The sequence below is a fragment of the Cynoglossus semilaevis genome, chromosome 4, assembly GCF_000523025.1.
Source record: "Cynoglossus semilaevis isolate Cse_v1.0 chromosome 4, Cse_v1.0, whole genome shotgun sequence".
Lineage (NCBI taxonomy): Eukaryota > Metazoa > Chordata > Actinopteri > Pleuronectiformes > Cynoglossidae > Cynoglossus > Cynoglossus semilaevis.
This window is the reverse complement of record NC_024310.1, coordinates 8,730,483-8,748,359: the sequence shown is the minus strand read 5'-3', so window position 1 is coordinate 8,748,359 and position 17,877 is coordinate 8,730,483. Positions and strand designations below refer to the sequence as shown.

At 38.1% G+C, this 17,877-nt stretch overlaps 1 protein-coding gene across 1 annotated transcript in view; it reads right to left on the bottom strand.

Moving 5' to 3' along the window:
• The window catches only part of arhgap42b (Rho GTPase activating protein 42b), a 60,537-nt gene that overhangs the window by 6,950 nt on the left and 35,710 nt on the right, over positions 1-17,877 (bottom strand). The window contains 10 exon segments of the mRNA XM_017032068.2: positions 951-1,025; positions 1,110-1,172; positions 1,534-1,573; positions 1,830-1,908; positions 6,443-6,552; positions 7,363-7,463; positions 7,867-7,996; positions 8,692-8,796; positions 10,257-10,367; positions 10,611-10,712. Coding sequence (XP_016887557.1) covers positions 951-1,025; positions 1,110-1,172; positions 1,534-1,573; positions 1,830-1,908; positions 6,443-6,552; positions 7,363-7,463; positions 7,867-7,996; positions 8,692-8,796; positions 10,257-10,367; positions 10,611-10,712 — 916 coding nt within the window.

Genomic DNA, 17,877 nt, shown 5'->3' with positions numbered 1-17,877 from the left:
CCGTAACCAGAGATAAAAGATGATAAAAAGAAAATGGTTCCCAAGACACAGAGATCACGATACCAGCTCTTTGACTGCTGTTCTACATGTCATTTAAGGATAATCATTTATTTTTTATTAAAAAAAAAAAAGAAAACTTCAAAGAAATCCACCAAGGGCAGAGGAAAAAAGCTGAATAATTGATCAGTCAGAAAAGTAACTGCGGATTGGGCAAAGACTGAGGATTCAAATGTCTCTTCATATTTAATGCAACAATAATTCATGTTTGTGAGGTTAACATTGTTTAACTTTATTTTTTCTTTTTAACTTTTCAGGTTTCAACATTTACTGAATGGAAGGTTGTGTTTATAGTACAAAGTTAAGATTTAAATTTGAATTGATATGGATTAGATTATTATTGATTTATTTGTAGATGTGAAGTTTTGCAGTTATTGCATGTTCCCAATAGTATTTTATAGACATACATACCAACTAATCACTAATGTTCCCAATAGTATTTTATAGACATACAGAACATTCATAGATTGTTCCAAAATTACTTTTGATCTTGACTTCATCTATTACTGGCCACTTTTCACTTTGTGTGTATATATTGTTTTCTTAACTGGACTTTTAAAAGCTTTGACAAAGATTTTAAATAAAGCCAAAAAACACAAGTTAAAGTTAAGTTAAAACAATATATTTTAAAAAATCTTAATGAAATTAAGGAAATCAGCTGACATTCAGGTGTATATATTTTTACAACATTGAATGAACCCATGTTTATTGTATATTGTTGGATTGAATTTACCTCTGTTCATTGTTGCTGCAATTTGACAATTTTCCCTGTCTGGGGAACTCTAATAATCTGATGGACACCTGATGCCCGTTAACCAATGAACCTTTAAATTATTTCTGCTATGTCTGCGCAGAAGTACAACATATGAATTAGTTACATCAAAGTTACTTACAAAAGACTGTAGTCATCAGCCTCTGTACTTTAGAGTTGACTCCTCCAATTCTGTACAGTCCCATTGTATTTAAACCTGCACCACAATGATAAGAGAGAGTGCATCAGTGACTCATGTCATGACTGCCATGTTTGGGAGCTTTGAGATTTAACGGCTCACTTCTCTTCTCCACCAGGTCTATGCAATTCCTCACAAAGTTGAAGCCGGCTTCATTAAGAAACGCTGTAATACAACAGGAGAACAGGGATGACGTGTCAGCAACAGTCCGGGTTAAACACACATCCTGCTGGAATAATAGGCTCTCTCTATGCTCGCACTACCACTAATGAGACACAAGCCATGAGCCGGAAGTTTCTGCCATGTCAGCCGAGTGGGTGGATGTCAAATAATTGTGTTAATGAGGACACAACGAGGATAGCATGAAGTGGTAACAATATATGTATTAGTCTGAAGTGGTAAAAATATATGTATTTTATATATACAATTCTGAGTGTATATGTAAGTGAGAGTCAGTGTCTGGTCAGTTCATTCCTTCTGAGAAAGTTGTATTTTATTTGTACAGGGGAAAAAATAAAACACTTACTCTCCTCCTTTTTGCTTAGAATAGTTGGCAAGTTGTAAATCTGAAAGAAAAAAGTTTTTATAAGTTATTATCATGAGAATTGAAGAAAACTCCAGAAAACAGTAACAAGGCACAATGTTTACTCTGAAACTCTATCTTCAGCTCTGGTGGGTGGCGAGGTCATGTTTGTGAAAAAAATACCTACTCTCGAGTGGCCAGGAGAGGGCACTGGTGACAAATGTTTCAGCCTGAGCATTGTTCTCAGTGCTGAGACACAACATAAATCCCTTTGAAGACAAAGCGGCAGAGCGCCTTACCGGCTCCTTGCCATCCATGGCTTCCAGCCACAGTCTTCTGTTGGACTCTGACAGGGCCTGCAACGTCATGACACCATGCCTGGGGAGATTTTAGAGAAAAGCAGCTCTCAGTCTGGTCGCTTTGCCTCAAAGGCCCTGGACGGACCCTGTTTACACTGGCTGAGACCACTATAAAAGAACTAGAGTGACCAAAATAACTTTATGAGCAGATTCTTGACATCACACTGTACCCTGGATTGACTTTGTGCCTCACTTCCCACAACCAATCACAAGCTACATGTGCTGAATATTAATAGTGATAATTTGGCACCCGGCATGCATTGTTATTTATATTAAGCAGCTTTTTCCCATGTCATAGCTCTAAAGCTACAAGACAATGTTACCCTGCTGTAGGACAACAACAAGGCTACTACACAGCTGATGATACAGTACTGGCAAACAAAACAAAATCACAGCAAAAACAAACCACCACCTTCACCAGGAGTGACAGTTAGTATGAGCAGAGGCTGCATGTGTTACAATAAATTTATAAAAGAAGATTTAAATATTTTGTTGCGAAAATTAACGCAATGAACAATATTTAAAGCCAGGTTCTTAAAGGGTGGGTGGTGACCCATACATGCGTCACCGAGGTAAATTTGTTGGGTCGGGTATTATTGTTATTATCATTTTTTTTTACTATGATAGAATCAGTTCTACTCAGCTGGGGATTGTTGAGCAAAGGAACACAACACTGACCGTAAATCACGGTGATGGCAGTGTCTTGATTTGAGCTTTTTTTTTTTTTAATTTTGAACCGTAGCTTTTGTTGTGTTAAAAAACATTATTAACAGTGAGCTGCCACCTTGTCACACTTTGTGTTGCCTCCGCCTCTCATCGCACAGTTTCTTCACAGAAAACCATAAATTATATATAAGAAATGGATGTAGCTGGAGGAAGACCAAATCTTACAAATGCAAATTTATGGGAAAGAAATGAAAATAACTCTCACTCCTAATTTAATACGCACGCCTCTTTAAGTGTGTAGTCTTCGAGTGTAGTTTTTGGTCTTTGAAATAGAAATGGGTTTACTGTTGTGGAACATGTTGTGCATTTGAAAAAATGTGATAGCTGTTCACAACAGTACTGCCTTTTGAGCAATGACAGTTAACATCACCAACTGTCGTGTGGTGTTCGCTCTGCTGATCTAACTCCCCCCACTCTCCCAAAAAAATACCTAAAAAGGTATTTTAAAATCAGCAACCCTTTAGGAAAACAATTGACATGTTTCAAAAATCAGTACGATTTTGAACGCTTCATTTATTTTTTACCATTTCACAATTTGTGAAATGTGTGAAAAGGGGTTATTTTTTGTTATTTTAGAATAATTCTAAACTATATTTTAACATTTTTGTGGTAAGAGTTCTGTACATTTTACTCCAATCTGAACTGAGAAACGGGCAGGAACGCTGTCAATGTATGTACTTTATTTTTAGAACCCTGATCATCAACATTCAGACAGAGTGTCACAGACTCACTGGGACATTTGATGGAACACAGTCATCGTAAACAACATTTGTTTAATAAATGGCTCTCATCTGTCAAAATGTCTCAAGTGAAAAAATGTCAGTGTGAAAATGGATTTAATCAGAAACAGTAACCCCTCCACCCCCTGCTGGTTGTGTTGAAATTCAAATATTTCCAGAAGTCATTTTATAATTAATTTGTACATTTGAATAACAAATTAAACACCTTCTTGAAGGGATAAAAAACTAACATAAAGTAGTCGCACTATTATACGCCACCCCCTTAACAGTCTAACATGGGACTGTTTAGAGCGAAGTCAATTATGAAACAGTAGTAGACTCTCGTGAGGGAAGTCATCAAGTGATACTATTCAAATGTACTTGTATGACAAGATAGAAGACTGCAAATAGCTTTTACAAAATAATTTTTTCGGACGTTAAAACTACATTTTTATATTGGGACCCTCATAAAGGTAAATTGGTGAAGAAAAATAGTTAAAAACCCATGAAGACACTTGAATAACCACTTTTTAGTTTTTCCAATTGTTTTGGGGTGTTTTTAATTAACGTGTAAATCCTTTATATATTTTAGCGACGTAATACTTTTGTCTTAAACATATTCTTATACTCCGCACATGAAGAAAATGGTTGTGGCTGTGTCTAACAGGATGTTTGAAGGATGAAAAGGATGAACTAGTAACTGACTGGATCGTGGCCCACAATGTCCTTGTGGCTGGAACAAGCACCTCGGGGCTTCACAGTTTATGACAAATGACTTTTGCAGCAAATAAATTGCAGTTACCGCCACAGGTAAGTATTGGTGGCCAAAGTGCTGCAGTGCAACGATATCCTCTCAGTAAAACTCTGAGGAACAATAATGAGCCCTCATCAAACACCCATGGATCAGGTTTGATCGATGCAGTGACTGTGCATAAACAGGCAACTACACATAGGAGTTTAATATTCAGTAAATCCCTTATCTTGTGTTCCAACATTAAATACTACTCACTTATGAATCGTGTTCAAAGCAAGGTGACAGATTCTTAGAACACCACCAGTCAATGAACTAATTACTGTGTAGGACTAAATAAAGGGACCTGTGTCAGACAAGACCACATTCATTTTACTTTTCAAACTTTAAGAATTCAAATTACGGTATTAAAGTATTTCAATGTCAGGGTTGTGTCAACTACTATTCTCTACATATGAATACAAATACAAAAAGTCAAGTAGTTGCAACCTTTTTTAAATAATCTTTAATATCAACCTCTAGCTATTCTGAAAGTTTAAAATCATGACTCTTTTTTATGGGGCAAATTAAAAGTTTATACCATTTTTGACTATTTTTGACTAAATTGCATTTCCGACATTAAGTACGTTCTGGTTTAAAGTAACATGTGCAATCACATGATTTGCACATATATTCTTGCAATGCTGTATGCACACTTCAAATGTATGTTCTCTGTGGTGGGTTTATATAGATGTTTAAGAACAATTCATAATGTTTACATCAGCATGTCCCTGAAGTCCACCACAGAGCAGGTGCATTACCTGTCATCATATTGGGGCCCTGGGAGTACAACCACGTGGCCCAAATATTGGTGACCTTGCAGACTGTACTCTTCAACAACACACGCTCCAAATAGGATGATATATCGTAAAGGAAAAGAATCTGGGTTCAAATAAGCACGGGTGAACCTGCAGAGAGATGTGAGGCCTTATCTGTCTGTGAAAATGGAACACGGCGTGTGAAGAGGCATTTACGGTGCAGTGAGGAAATTTCTCACATCACCACAAAGGTCTTTTATGTGGGGAACTGCAATGTTGGTATGTACGTTCACAATAACCTTTGCCAAAGTGCTTGCACATACAAATGAACAGAACTCTGGGTCAGACACATGAATTAAACTACTAACCTACCGTTAGTTTGTAACACATAAAATGGCAGCAAATTATATTGTTAACTCACTTTTAAAAACCTGTGTTACCCATGTTAAAGCACTTAGAAAGCAGCAGCATTTTAGATTTCAGAATGTGAACAAAAACAAACACACACACAAAACCAAAAAACAACCCAGAAAATAAACAAACCCCAAAACATGCATTGCATGCAACAGCACTGGTCAGTTCACGTACCGGACTTTATAGAAAAACTGAATTGGTCTGAAAAGAGTTCCACGACAGATGTCATTTCTACAATCACACAGAAACAAAAAGAAAAGAAAGAAAAAAGAAAAAAAGAAGGTAAAGAGAGAGAAAGAGAGAGGATTAGAGGAACATGCAGGAGACAAAACAGTGCTAAAAATGTATCACTGGTAAACAGGGAAACTTTGAAGATGTTAAACAAATTGTAAATAATGTTCAAATGCAACAGTACTCCCTTGACAGTCTGGGTTAATTGGTAGGGTCAGCATTCTTCAACAGAACAGAAATTGCATGAGACCAAAACAAACCACACAAAGGACACATTTTTGTTAATAAAAATGCTTCTTTTACACATTTATCACTGACATTTGCTTTAAATTGAATGCAACGTGCAATGACTTTATCTCCAGTAGCCTGTAGATTATATATTTAGTGTACCACAACAGAACTACATGTGTGTTTTGTGTGGTCAAGCTACAGTTGATGCTCAGCTACGCTCTATAATCGGATTACTGTCCATCACATCGTTTTCAAGCAAAGGACAGGAGGAGACTTATTCATGCATACATGTCAAAATCCTAGGTGGAAGTTGAAAATAAACCTTCTTGTGGTCAAGCTAAAACAGCTTACGATGGAATAAGTTTTCACCTTTGTACATGCTGTTTTAATTTTTTTTTTTGAGATGCAAGTTATACTCTACTTCTGACGCCTAGTTAGGGCAGATGACTTAACTTTTAGATCTTGGGGCCACATCTTGAGCTTTGTAGCACTGCTTTGTAAATTAACTTACACAGATCTGTTTGTAATTAGTGGAAACATATTGGAAATAATGATCATTTCCTAAAACGTCATAAATAATAAAAAACACTGATTGTCACACTTTAGACGGTAAAAGTGACTTTAACCAATCAGGAGTTTTAGCTGCAGTGTAACAACAATGCAAAGAAGAGTTAAAATACAGACCTCTCCACCACTTCAATGTCAAAGCAGAAGCGCTTGTCGATCGAGTCTGTCTTTCTGCGAATGCAGGACTTGAGTTTAAACATCTCTGGTTGGTTCATAACAAGGCAGTTCTAAAATATTAAAACAAACAGAAAAAAATCAAACATACATACAAACATACATCAAAGCCTGTAACTGGAATGTAAATACCACTTATATAAATAAAAATATATAAAAATAAACACACAAATGGTTACTTTAATTCTAAGTTATTTTTCAATTTGTGGGTTTGTGTTATCTTTGTGCCATTCGACTGCCTCTAGAACTTTTCTTTGGTTTCCTGAGACCAATTTACAGTTCTTTCATCTCTACTTGTTTTTCTGACTCTTCGACTTCAGGGCGAGACGGTCTTATAAGACTCAAAGGACAGTTTGTTTCACACACACTTTTTAATATTCTTTCCCACCTAGAGTGTAAGCTAAACTAAACTAAACCAAAATATTGAGTGATGTAGCAAAACTATTTATTGAAGGTGAAGTTAAGCTAATAAACTCAAAATCAAGATTAGGAATAGGACTAAAAAAATAAGTAAAACAATATAAAAAAAACAAACATGCCATAGAATAGAAAACAATGATTGATATAGATTAAATTAACCTTACATTCATCATAAAGTTAAAATGGACTTTGCTTTAGATAGGTCAAATAATATGGAATAAAAAATACAATTTAAATCTAAATGTACTTTAAGTAGTTTTCGAATACTAGGTTCAAAAACTCATACTAAACTTGGACCAATCACATGTTTCTGAAACAAAACTCCACTATTTTAACACTGTACACCAAACAAAAAAAGTTAAGAAAATATAATTAAAATTAGTCCTTCCCGGCAGATTAATAACAGACCAGATTCACCTTCACCACATACTTAACCTAGCTACCTGTTTCCCTGACGACTTGTTTTCAGTGCTGCTCATGGTGAAGCTCCTGCTGCCTCTGTCATACGTACAGTAGTGCCGTATCCATGTGCATCCCAGTGGACCTGAGACCAGAACAACAACATAGAAAAAAAAAAAAGCAAGAAAATCGACCTAAAAGTGTTTTTCTCTCAAATGCAGTCTTCTGGAATAACATATGAAAATCAATTTGCAATTAATGTGTCATGAATCAAAGTTGTTTATTTCACTTGTTTGCCCATAAAAGCCCACCATTTGTGGTTTTCCTCCCTTTGAGAGAGCATCAAAGTAAATCCGTAAACAGGCTGAATTATGAGTTCTGTGTCAGAGGAGCTTCTCACAGAGGCTTAGAAGAACTCCAGACATATTTATAGTGAAGAAAAACCACGTCAGTGCAGGGCAGCATAGAGAGAAAGAGAGAGAGACAGAGACACAGAGAGAGATAGAGAGAGGGACTTGATGTCTGGGAGCCCAGCTTATAAGACTCACGTTTCTCCTGGATGTACAGGAAGCCTTCCATCGTCCACTGGCCTGGGGGTTTGTAGTCCTGATCTGCAGACCTTATTCTATTCATCAACTTCTCCACTTCCTGCTTGGTGCTCACAAAGTTGTTGCGAGTCTTGGTGGGAGAAAGTAAGAAGACGAAGAGATTTTGTTTTTCTGTATATCAACCTAATTTATCTGACACAATGTTAAACATCTGATGAATTAAGTGTCTGAGAATTCCAGATAAAATCCATTGGGAATAAATACACTGTATGTTATTCATGCATGCTCACACACATAACTTTAAATGTGAAACACTCCAGGACAGGTTGTTGAAGCTGCATTAAATTGTCTCTTATTTTTAGTCAACCGGGTTGCCATGAGGCTGTCTGACAGCCTCAACTTTTTCCCTTGCTCACATTAGAGCTCTCTGCATTGGAAGGCATAGAGTGAAGCTTATGTAGAGAAAATTGTCAAAGCAGTGGCACTGACATTTCAGGTCAAAGCAAAATTCCAGCCCCTGGGCTGCAAATGGTAAGCTCAAAGTGATGGCAGAAAGATGGAGGTGGGGGCATGTCAGTGGCTGTGCTTTTACTGAAAATTCTTAACTACTTTTTTTGACACAGGAGACTTAAATGGCCCCCAGTAACTGGCCTGCAACACAGCACTCTGGAAATATTGATCCTCTGTGCAGCACAAAATCTCTTTTAGCCGCACTGCTATCCATTTGTAAAAAACAATGCTTGTTATATCGGAGCATGATAAGCTGCAGAATGTGATTACATGGCTGGATGCCTTTATGTACAAGCCTACAGTGTCGATACTTACATTCTGTAGGTTGAACTGGAGCTGCTGTTTGTATGGCTCAAATTCCTGAGCTAGCTCGTATCCTTCGTGGTAGAACGTAAACAGGCCCTGAAGAAAGGCCAAGAGCTGGAAAGGAATAATGTTGAAGAATGACTTAAAGAAACAACATCAACAATAAGATGTTCAAAACCAGTGTTTTAATCTTTTATCCATCTGCTGTTGATGTCAGATTAATTTCTGTCACTGACATCCTTCATAGTAGTTGTGACGTACTGTAAATATTCTTGTGAATAGTATTTCACATATATCTTCTGCTCTATAGATATTTCTGTAAATCCAGAATGAATATCCATTGTATTAATAGGGTCAAATTCAACTATCATTATGAATGAGAATACATACGTACTCAGCACAAGTAATGACAGACATAATGAAACTGTTTATTGTAATACTGCACACACGATGAAGTGAAGAAAATACATTTTACAAGACGTCGCGCTGTATATCTGACAGATACGGATCTTATTTTCTGTACAGCACAGATAACAGAGGGAAAAAAGCAGAGTCAGTTTTGCTGAACTGATCCCATCTCTGGCATATAGGATCCCACAAACGCAGAGGTGCTCAGGGTCACATCCTCAGACGCAACTTCAGATTTGATATCCCGGATGAGGCCTGGTATATGAAATGTTCAAGGATAAACCACCTTATCTGTGACCAGATTCATCACAGACAAGGCTGAGCCTTGTCATTTCTCCCAGCATTACCTGTGCCTGGAGATTTACATTTCTGGCCCTGGTTTCGCCTGTGCTGCTGGTGGACGTAAACAAACGGGATTCGGGGCTTTTAAAAGAGCCACCTTGCTCCCATCTCACGTTCATAGACATTTAACGCCACAAAAGTGCACTTTTCCTGTAAACTTCTCTGAGAGTTGACACTTCATTGTGCACAGTAAGAGCAGGGATTTACAAGGGTTATTTGTCTTGTCTTTTTTTGACAACAAACATTGCATTAATGTAAGCTAGCTTCCTCAAAAGGACAGAATAAAATAAAATATAATAAAAAGATTTGTGTAAAGAATTTGATAAATGTGTGTGAACCATGTGCAGTAACTCAGAATGAGACACATTGATCTGTTGCTAATGGGTTAGTACAACAAATAATGTCTTTTTTTTTTTTTTACATTAAAAGCATTTCCTTGCAGTGTATACACTAATAGATCTTTTAATCAAACAGTCATCAATCAACAGAATAACTAAATGAACAAGGAAATGTTCAAGAATTTTTAAAATAATAAGGTATTTTCATCAAAAATATTTTACAAATTCAATTATATATATATATATATATATGAAATGTATCAGGTTAAACTTGCAGGAAGCTGTTGCTAAGAGCCATAGGATGCAGACCTCTGGGTTGGAGCAATAAACAACTATAGTTAGTAAATGAAACACCTGAGGGGGAATGATTGACAAAGGTGCTGGAAATGTGTGCTGGAATGATATACTTCAAACAGAGGTTGCAGGCAGACAAGCCTTAAGTCTTCACAGACTCTTTGATTGACAACACTTAAAAAAATCTCTTACCGGCTCGACGAACTCAAACTTCTTCTTTTCCTGAACCTCTTGTATTTTAAACACATATTCAAGGGACGCATCATAAAAGAGTTGCCTTTCCTTATCAATCTGCGTGTCAGCCTGAGAATGAACAAACAACAGCCGGGTTAGTTTCCTAAGAAAGACTGGAGACACAGCGTGTGGACAACAAAGTAAATGCTCAGACCACCACCCACAGACTGGATTTACTTTGACAGGTAATGAGCAAAAGAATGCTGCACAAAAACAACTTTTTTTTAAAAAATGTTGTAGATACCCAGACAACCGTAAAGTAAGTTTATTCAGAAGACGTGATAGAAACGAAAAAGCAGCTACGGGTTTTACCTCCTGCAGATATGCCTCCTTCTTTTTGGATGACAAGCCGAGATGTCTTTCCAGAGTGGAGTAGTATTTTTCTGTTTCCTTGTCAAATTTCTTCTTCCCCTCCTGAATTGGAGCACAAACACATAAAAGAATTAAACATTACTGAAACGTGTCAGGTATTCTTAGAAATATGCGACGTGTGCTTGGACTGCCACTAGGTGGAGATCTGGCTACACTTCCTCCTTCATGCCCCTGGCCACATGTCATCTGAAATTCATGTCAACAGATTATTACAAGCCATAAAAGTGGCATATGATGCTGTAATGACATGAGGACACTGTCTGCATGGGCAGCAGGGGCTGTGCATTATCAACTGGGCCTCTGAGAAATATACGCTCTTATTCTCACAGTGGCCCAGCTGGAGGCTCGAGTCCACAGCAAAACACCAAACAAGTGTAAATCATCAATAGCATAATGCATGTGAGGCTCCGACTGAAGGGCCTGTCTGGAAGCTCCCTGCATTTCCTCACAGGCTCTGGTTCACCCACAATGACAAGTCTGGCTTTATAGTGTTAAGAGTCCCTGGACTCAGAGTGCGTCTCTGGATGATCCAAGAAGGAAACGAGAAAGAGACTTTGATGCCAGATGTCTGTTCTATAGAGCATATGGACTAAGAGATTGAAGATGGCACCAAATTAAAAACAAATCCACTTCACTGCCATTAATCACACTCTACACGGGCAGAGAGATTTGGTCTTGGTGACTTTATCTGCAGGTCTGACCACTCGATGAAGATTTGAACACTTAAGGTCCATTTTGCTATGCAAACACTTACAAAGTGGCAGTTTTGTGGACATAACCGGCCCGTCGATGTTTGTTTTCATTTCCACAGCCCTGTAACTTAGCAAGTCTAATCTGCACTGATATGACCTAGAACAGTGTTCTGCCTCAGTAACCCCCACAGCTGCTGCACAAGCTGAAGGGATTTACCACCAGTCTCTGTAACCACAGCTATTACAAGTACAGTGCAAAAATCAATAGATAATTTCATGTAGCAGCATCTTATTTCCATCCTCCTTGTCATAACTGGTCTGGGAATGATCTCTGTAAGCAGCAGGGGAGGGAATCATGTATGACAATGCTTAGTATTTATAAGCAAAATGAGAATAAACAGCTGGGAAAAAACATGATTAAATATAATTTTGCAGTGACAAGAAATACATTTCCCTTAAGGATTGGGTGTGTTTTTTAATCTAAAAGAAAAGGGAGCTGCCTTTGTGACTGGAGCTGATGTGACATTATTTTATGACTGTGGACCCCACTCAGGCCCTTTAAAGAAACAATACACATGTACACACATAAACACACGCACACCAGCAACCCATAGCAGTGGGACTAGAACCACCAAAGACCAGAGTAGAAGTACAAACACTCACACACTCGAGCCTTCACGTTTTACAAAGCCTAGACAAATTTCAGGTAACACACTTAACCTTTTAAAGATATACACAGGTGGAGAAGGTCACCTGTCCCTCCTCAAAACACACACACACACACACACACAGTCTTCTCAGTAAATCCGCCCTGTCTTTTTTTTTTTTTGGAGATTTATAACCTACATCAGTCGATCTCTGAAGAACCCTAAGCTCAAAGCTAATGAAGCCAATCCTACCTCCCAGCTTCTTCTTCTTCTCCTTTGATTTTCACCAGCAACTCCACATCCTTTTGGTTGCATTGCCACCACATAATGGATCTATTTTCCACTAGTAAAGATTTCCAACCAGTAATTGGATTTACTACTGTACTTGTGAGAAAAAAACAATAAAAAAACACACGCTACCAAATACTTTCTTTAGCCCTTTTTCAAGGCATGAGAATTGTTTAACGGGGATTCTACTTTTTATTTTCAATGACACATTACCCTCTCTCCCAATAAGGGCCAGCAAAACGACTCCACACAATATTATTTTTCAACATAATGTCTCCACAAATATAGCTATAACAGCAACACAACAAACACAGAAACCTCCTTGGTGCACCCACACCAACTCTTTCATGCTGACAAAGAGTGTGTGGAAATGCAGAACTGTAGTGGACCCGAGAGGCAGAAGCAGTCTGTCACTGAGAGCAACATTTTTTTTTCTTTGTTGATCCAGCTAGGACAAGTATGAACTGGTGGCAAAATAATGACACCGAGAAGAACACCTGTTTTTGTTTCTTACTCCACAAAAACAAACACACCGACGGGGCGGAGCAATAACAATGAAGGATGTAGGTACATGTAATTTGCAAACACTAGCTCAGAGCCAGGTTTGCAGAGCAGGCAGATGTTTTTGAAGGCCAACACGCGGTGTCAGAGGACACTGATACATACAGACAGATATTCATACAGAATAGTGAAGTATACCCAGGAGCACACACGAGGAGAGAGTTTCTCTTACTAACTACTGCCACTCCTATATTATCGGCCTGCTTCCATCAAATATCAAACACATGAGCTGAACACCAGTGACATTGTTTTTCATCTTAACACTTTGTTTGCATATCAAGTGCAGCAAAAAAAAAATTCTGTCTTAGATTCTTCCGTAGGAGTATTTTCTAACTGGAAAGCCTTATGTTGATAGCGTGAGTGCTTTGATGCCTGCTGTCGCATGGGTGAGTTGGCTAATTGGTGCTATACTGTTGCAGAGAGAAAGATGAAAAAGACCAGCTGTAAACAGCTTTACATCTGGTCATCAGGTATCAACATTCTGCAGCTGAAATTGAGAAATGTGAGAGTAGAGGCATGAAGACAGGAGGAGGGGGATATTTGAGAGAAAACCGTACAACTGCAGTTTTGACACTGGCCCTAACGAGCCTCAGGGCCATCACTTCAAAACCTCTTCTCCATGGTAACAGATGTAAGCAGCAAGCAAGCTTGTGTGTGTTGAGTGTGTGTCTGGAAAACAGACATATACATCACATCACATTTTCTCACTCCTGCTCACCTTTGAATATCACACCTTTGAATATTACAACAATGTGAGCTAGTGAGGCCAGTGAGGAATCACATGAAGCACATTTTACCACATGCTCATATTAAATGGAAACCCTGGGCAATGACATGACAGGAAAAACTCCACAACCCATCTGTGAGCCCAGTGCAGCCATCTAATTGGTACAGAGGTCCAGGGTGGTGATTAAATAGCACTGCCCACTTTATTTTGATGCTGCACCACACATGAGCTGCTGCTACAGGCACGGGAGCAGGAGGTGAAAGAAGAAACATGTTGGTAAAATTCAGCTGCTTTGCTTTAATGCCAAACTTTTTTATTCTTTATTTGGAATCCAAATACCTGAGGAGACATGAGTCAGCAAGATTTGGTCAATTAACAAATAAAGGCAGTTTCCCCTGTACCACCTACATTAGCACCAGAAACTAAAGACTGTAACGGGTTTTATGTGGATTTTACAGCAGAAACTAAACAGGAACCAAATGAACGAACTAGAACTTCTTAATGATTCCCCTTTGGGGAGTACAGTAATTATTAAAGTGGAGCTTGCAGAGCACAGCCTCCTGACTGGAGAGGATGGTTAAATATCTCACAAAGAGAAAGATAAATTATCATAGTGAGCAAAACAGGGCTTCTCTTAGACCACATTTGTCAAACTCCAAACCAAAGCAGGGGACATGCTCAACTAAACACTGTTAACCAAATGTGTGATTTTTTTAACCCTGATGTTTTTATAAATATACAATTAATTCCAGTGAATCAGATTTTAAGTTAAATCAAAAGATTTACATGAAAGTGACTTAGAAGCTGAATTTACTTAATTTATCTCAGCAGTTTCTGTTTAGGTCCAGACAAAGGAGAGAAAAAAAGATATCTGAAGATCAATCCTCAAAATCTTTTATTATCACATGGAAATTTCTTTTGACAAGCTTTGGATTTACATGAACTATGTTGGATCCTATATATAGGAATCCCATAGGTTCCTCCCTGTCAAGATCCTCAAACCTAACCTGAGGGATAATGAGCAGGCAGAGTCATCTTCAAGCATTTGGAGGCAGGAGAGTCTCTGTTTAAACTACACATTCTATTACTGTTTGCTTTGGACGATGTCAGCGGTGACCATGAATAAGAAGTCTCTAATGCAGAGTCTTCAAATTATATATATATATATTATATATATAAGGGCAACAGAAAGTGGACATGTGGCTTTGCTGGTGGTTCAGATTTTACAATAATAAATAGAAAACCCATTAAGACAAGAGTTGTTTTCCATTATACGGCAGTACATTTAAACCAATGATCAAAAATGCAATACAATTTACATTAAAAGAACTGCCTGAATTTTATGTAGGCAACCTGCTTCACTACTATGACAATAATTTCCAACTGGTAAGAAGTGTGTGCATTTTAAGAAGGCTGCTGCCTGCAAACACTTAACGTCAACCTCCAACTGACAGCAACACTGATATTCTGGATCAATAAGCATAAACTGGGAGTCTGGAGGAAATTACGCAATATAATTCATGTACCTACCAAGGACCTGGGACAATACATTAATAGGCAATGTCAGAAAACTGGAGTGATGCCCGACGGGCATTTTATACCCTAAATATAAAGAAGAAATAAAAAGAGGAATATCTGTGCACTAAAATATCAGCTTCTTTACTGACCACAAGGACAAATTAATGAGATATAAAATTATATTTTAAATATAGGGTATGCATGCTTTGAATTTCTGCACAGCCCGCAGCTGAAAAACATATTTCTAACCCATTCTAATAGATCCCATTACCACACTACAACTTGGTTGGCATATTTTAGGGGTTTTGCATGAATTTAAATGCTACTGCAGACCATAATCAGCCAGGACACATGTGATGCCTCTACAATGCAGCATGGGGTCAGCTCACATTACCATTGCCCATCTAAGTCCCACCTGGGACTTAGGTTTGCACTAGGTTTCCTAAACCTAACTGAGGAGGTGACTTAACATTACATTGTCATGGATTTTACTGTTAAGGAATACAAGCTAACACTGGGAGAAAGAGTTCACTGTGAACCAGCTTCAGGCAGTTTCATAGTTTAAAATGTATTAAATATTAGAAATGCACCTTTAGAACACCGGCCTTAGTGTGGCTCAACTTCCAGTGACACCTCTTTGTCAGTAAAATTAGGGTAAACTGTCCCCACTGCCAGCAGTCGTTCTACCCTGTAATGTTTTTTTAAACTTGCATCAGCCTGTGTGACACGACGAACACAATTCAACTCAGGTGACTACTGTTATGTATATTTTAACGGTCCCCCTGTTACGTCATGGGGCTAGTGGAAGATTTTTTGAGGAGTAACTTGAACAAAAAAAAATGAAATTTGCCAAAGAAATGAGCAGCAGTGACAAAACCAGGAACAAGACTCATTTTCTCATTTATATTTTACACCAATCAATAATTAAATTGTCATTGAATATGACAACTTTTACTGTAAATTTCCCCATTGTGGGATAATCAGGGGACTCAATTATCATTATCATTAGTATTGTATATAACTCATACTGTATAATCTGTCCTCTGCATTTAACCCATCTCTGCGTAGCAGATGTAACTCTCAGAGGCACCTGTGATGTGAGACAACCAGGGCAGGATTTGAACCCATAAACTTTGGTAAAAAGTCTGATCCGGTAACCACTATGAAGCCACATAAACATTTAGGTATATAGGTATTTGTGACTCTATAAGAATGCACTTAAAGAAAATAAATGTAGCCACATTTACAGTATGTGTGGTTACTTGCAAGTTGATCGGTGATAAAATCTGCTTTACTACTGCAAGAAATCAAGAAGATGAAAGTCAAAAAGAAATTTCATACAGACTGAACAACACTTTTAAGACCATAATGCATCAGCAGCACAACAAGACTTATTACAGCTTTTATTCAGATTGCCCATGGGGCAAAAACTAATTATTGCCTGGGTTTCAATAGTTTTTTTTGAATATTGGAATTGAGGCTTATTGGATTGAAAAGAAAAATTCCATTAGATCAGGCATTGTTGGCTTGACTGAGACTAAATGCAGTTTATGACAATAAGGTCCTCAAGAAAAATGACTTATCTGATTTGTTTAAGAAAAGAGCAATGCTTCTATTCATATTTATCCAACTGCGAGGGATCTGCCAAAAATAAAGACAAATATAAATGTGCCTTTTCTTCTCATCTTTTTTAAGTGGCTACACAATTCTAGGAGAAACTGTCTGTATCATGAATAGACCAGAGTGCAGTAGTGAAAGTGGCAGTAATGTAACGCAATGTCTGCTACTTATTTGCTTGGTATGAGAAGTCTAGCTTAGGCTAGCAGGGCTAGTTCTGTTCTGGTGTAAAAACTCTGGTGACTTCTGATGAAAAGCAAAAGCTGAAAATAATGTCAACAGAAAAGGCTGACTCACGCAAATAAAATGACTTAAAAGGAAGCCTCTTTGTGTGGAACAGAGACATTTAGTGTTCAGTACATGTATCAACTCAGGGCATGTTACTTCCGTAACAGTGATAGAGGTGTAAACGTGTTAGATCTGTGTTTTAGCAGCAGACACATAGGTTCATATGAAACTGAAAACACAACTTCTCTGACACTGCTGTAGGTGAAGTGCACTATACCTAATATGTCCTGTTGAGCTGCTGGTGCATTATGGTCATGGAAGTGTTGTGCTTGTGCCTAGGAAACCAATGCACTGCTACATAACCCCAGCAGGATTACTCATAGTATACCCAAATAAGGCAAGGGCTCCCTGTTTATATGTCTCTGACGTCCTCAGACATGAATTGTGGTAACTGGAAGGGTCAGCCAGCCTGCAGATTCTCAGAACAGTGGAAAGTTGCTCAGCCACTCGTGATGCCTGCCTTTTATCTCTCTCTAGTTTGGGCTAATGTTTAGCGGAGGACGGGCTGTAGGAGAGGAAAGCCATTAGGAGGAAGTGGACACAGGAAATAGAGGTAGTGGGAGTGATGAGGACAGTGGCTTCTGAGATACCATTTTCTAAACATAGTGAGGATGCAGTTTAATAACATTGAGCATGTGTGTAAAATAATGAGAGAATGAGAGAGATGGCAGAAATGTTCTGTTTTATTGCAGTACATATGTGATGTTTGAGGCAAGGCTTTTATGAAGTGTTCTATGGGAGATGTCGATATGTGATGTTTGAGGCAAGGCTTTTAAATGAAATGTTCTATGGGTGAGAGGGGGAGATGTCAACCTTTACAGGATGGCACGAAGCACAGAATGGTGGCAGAATAATGTTTTGCCCAGTCG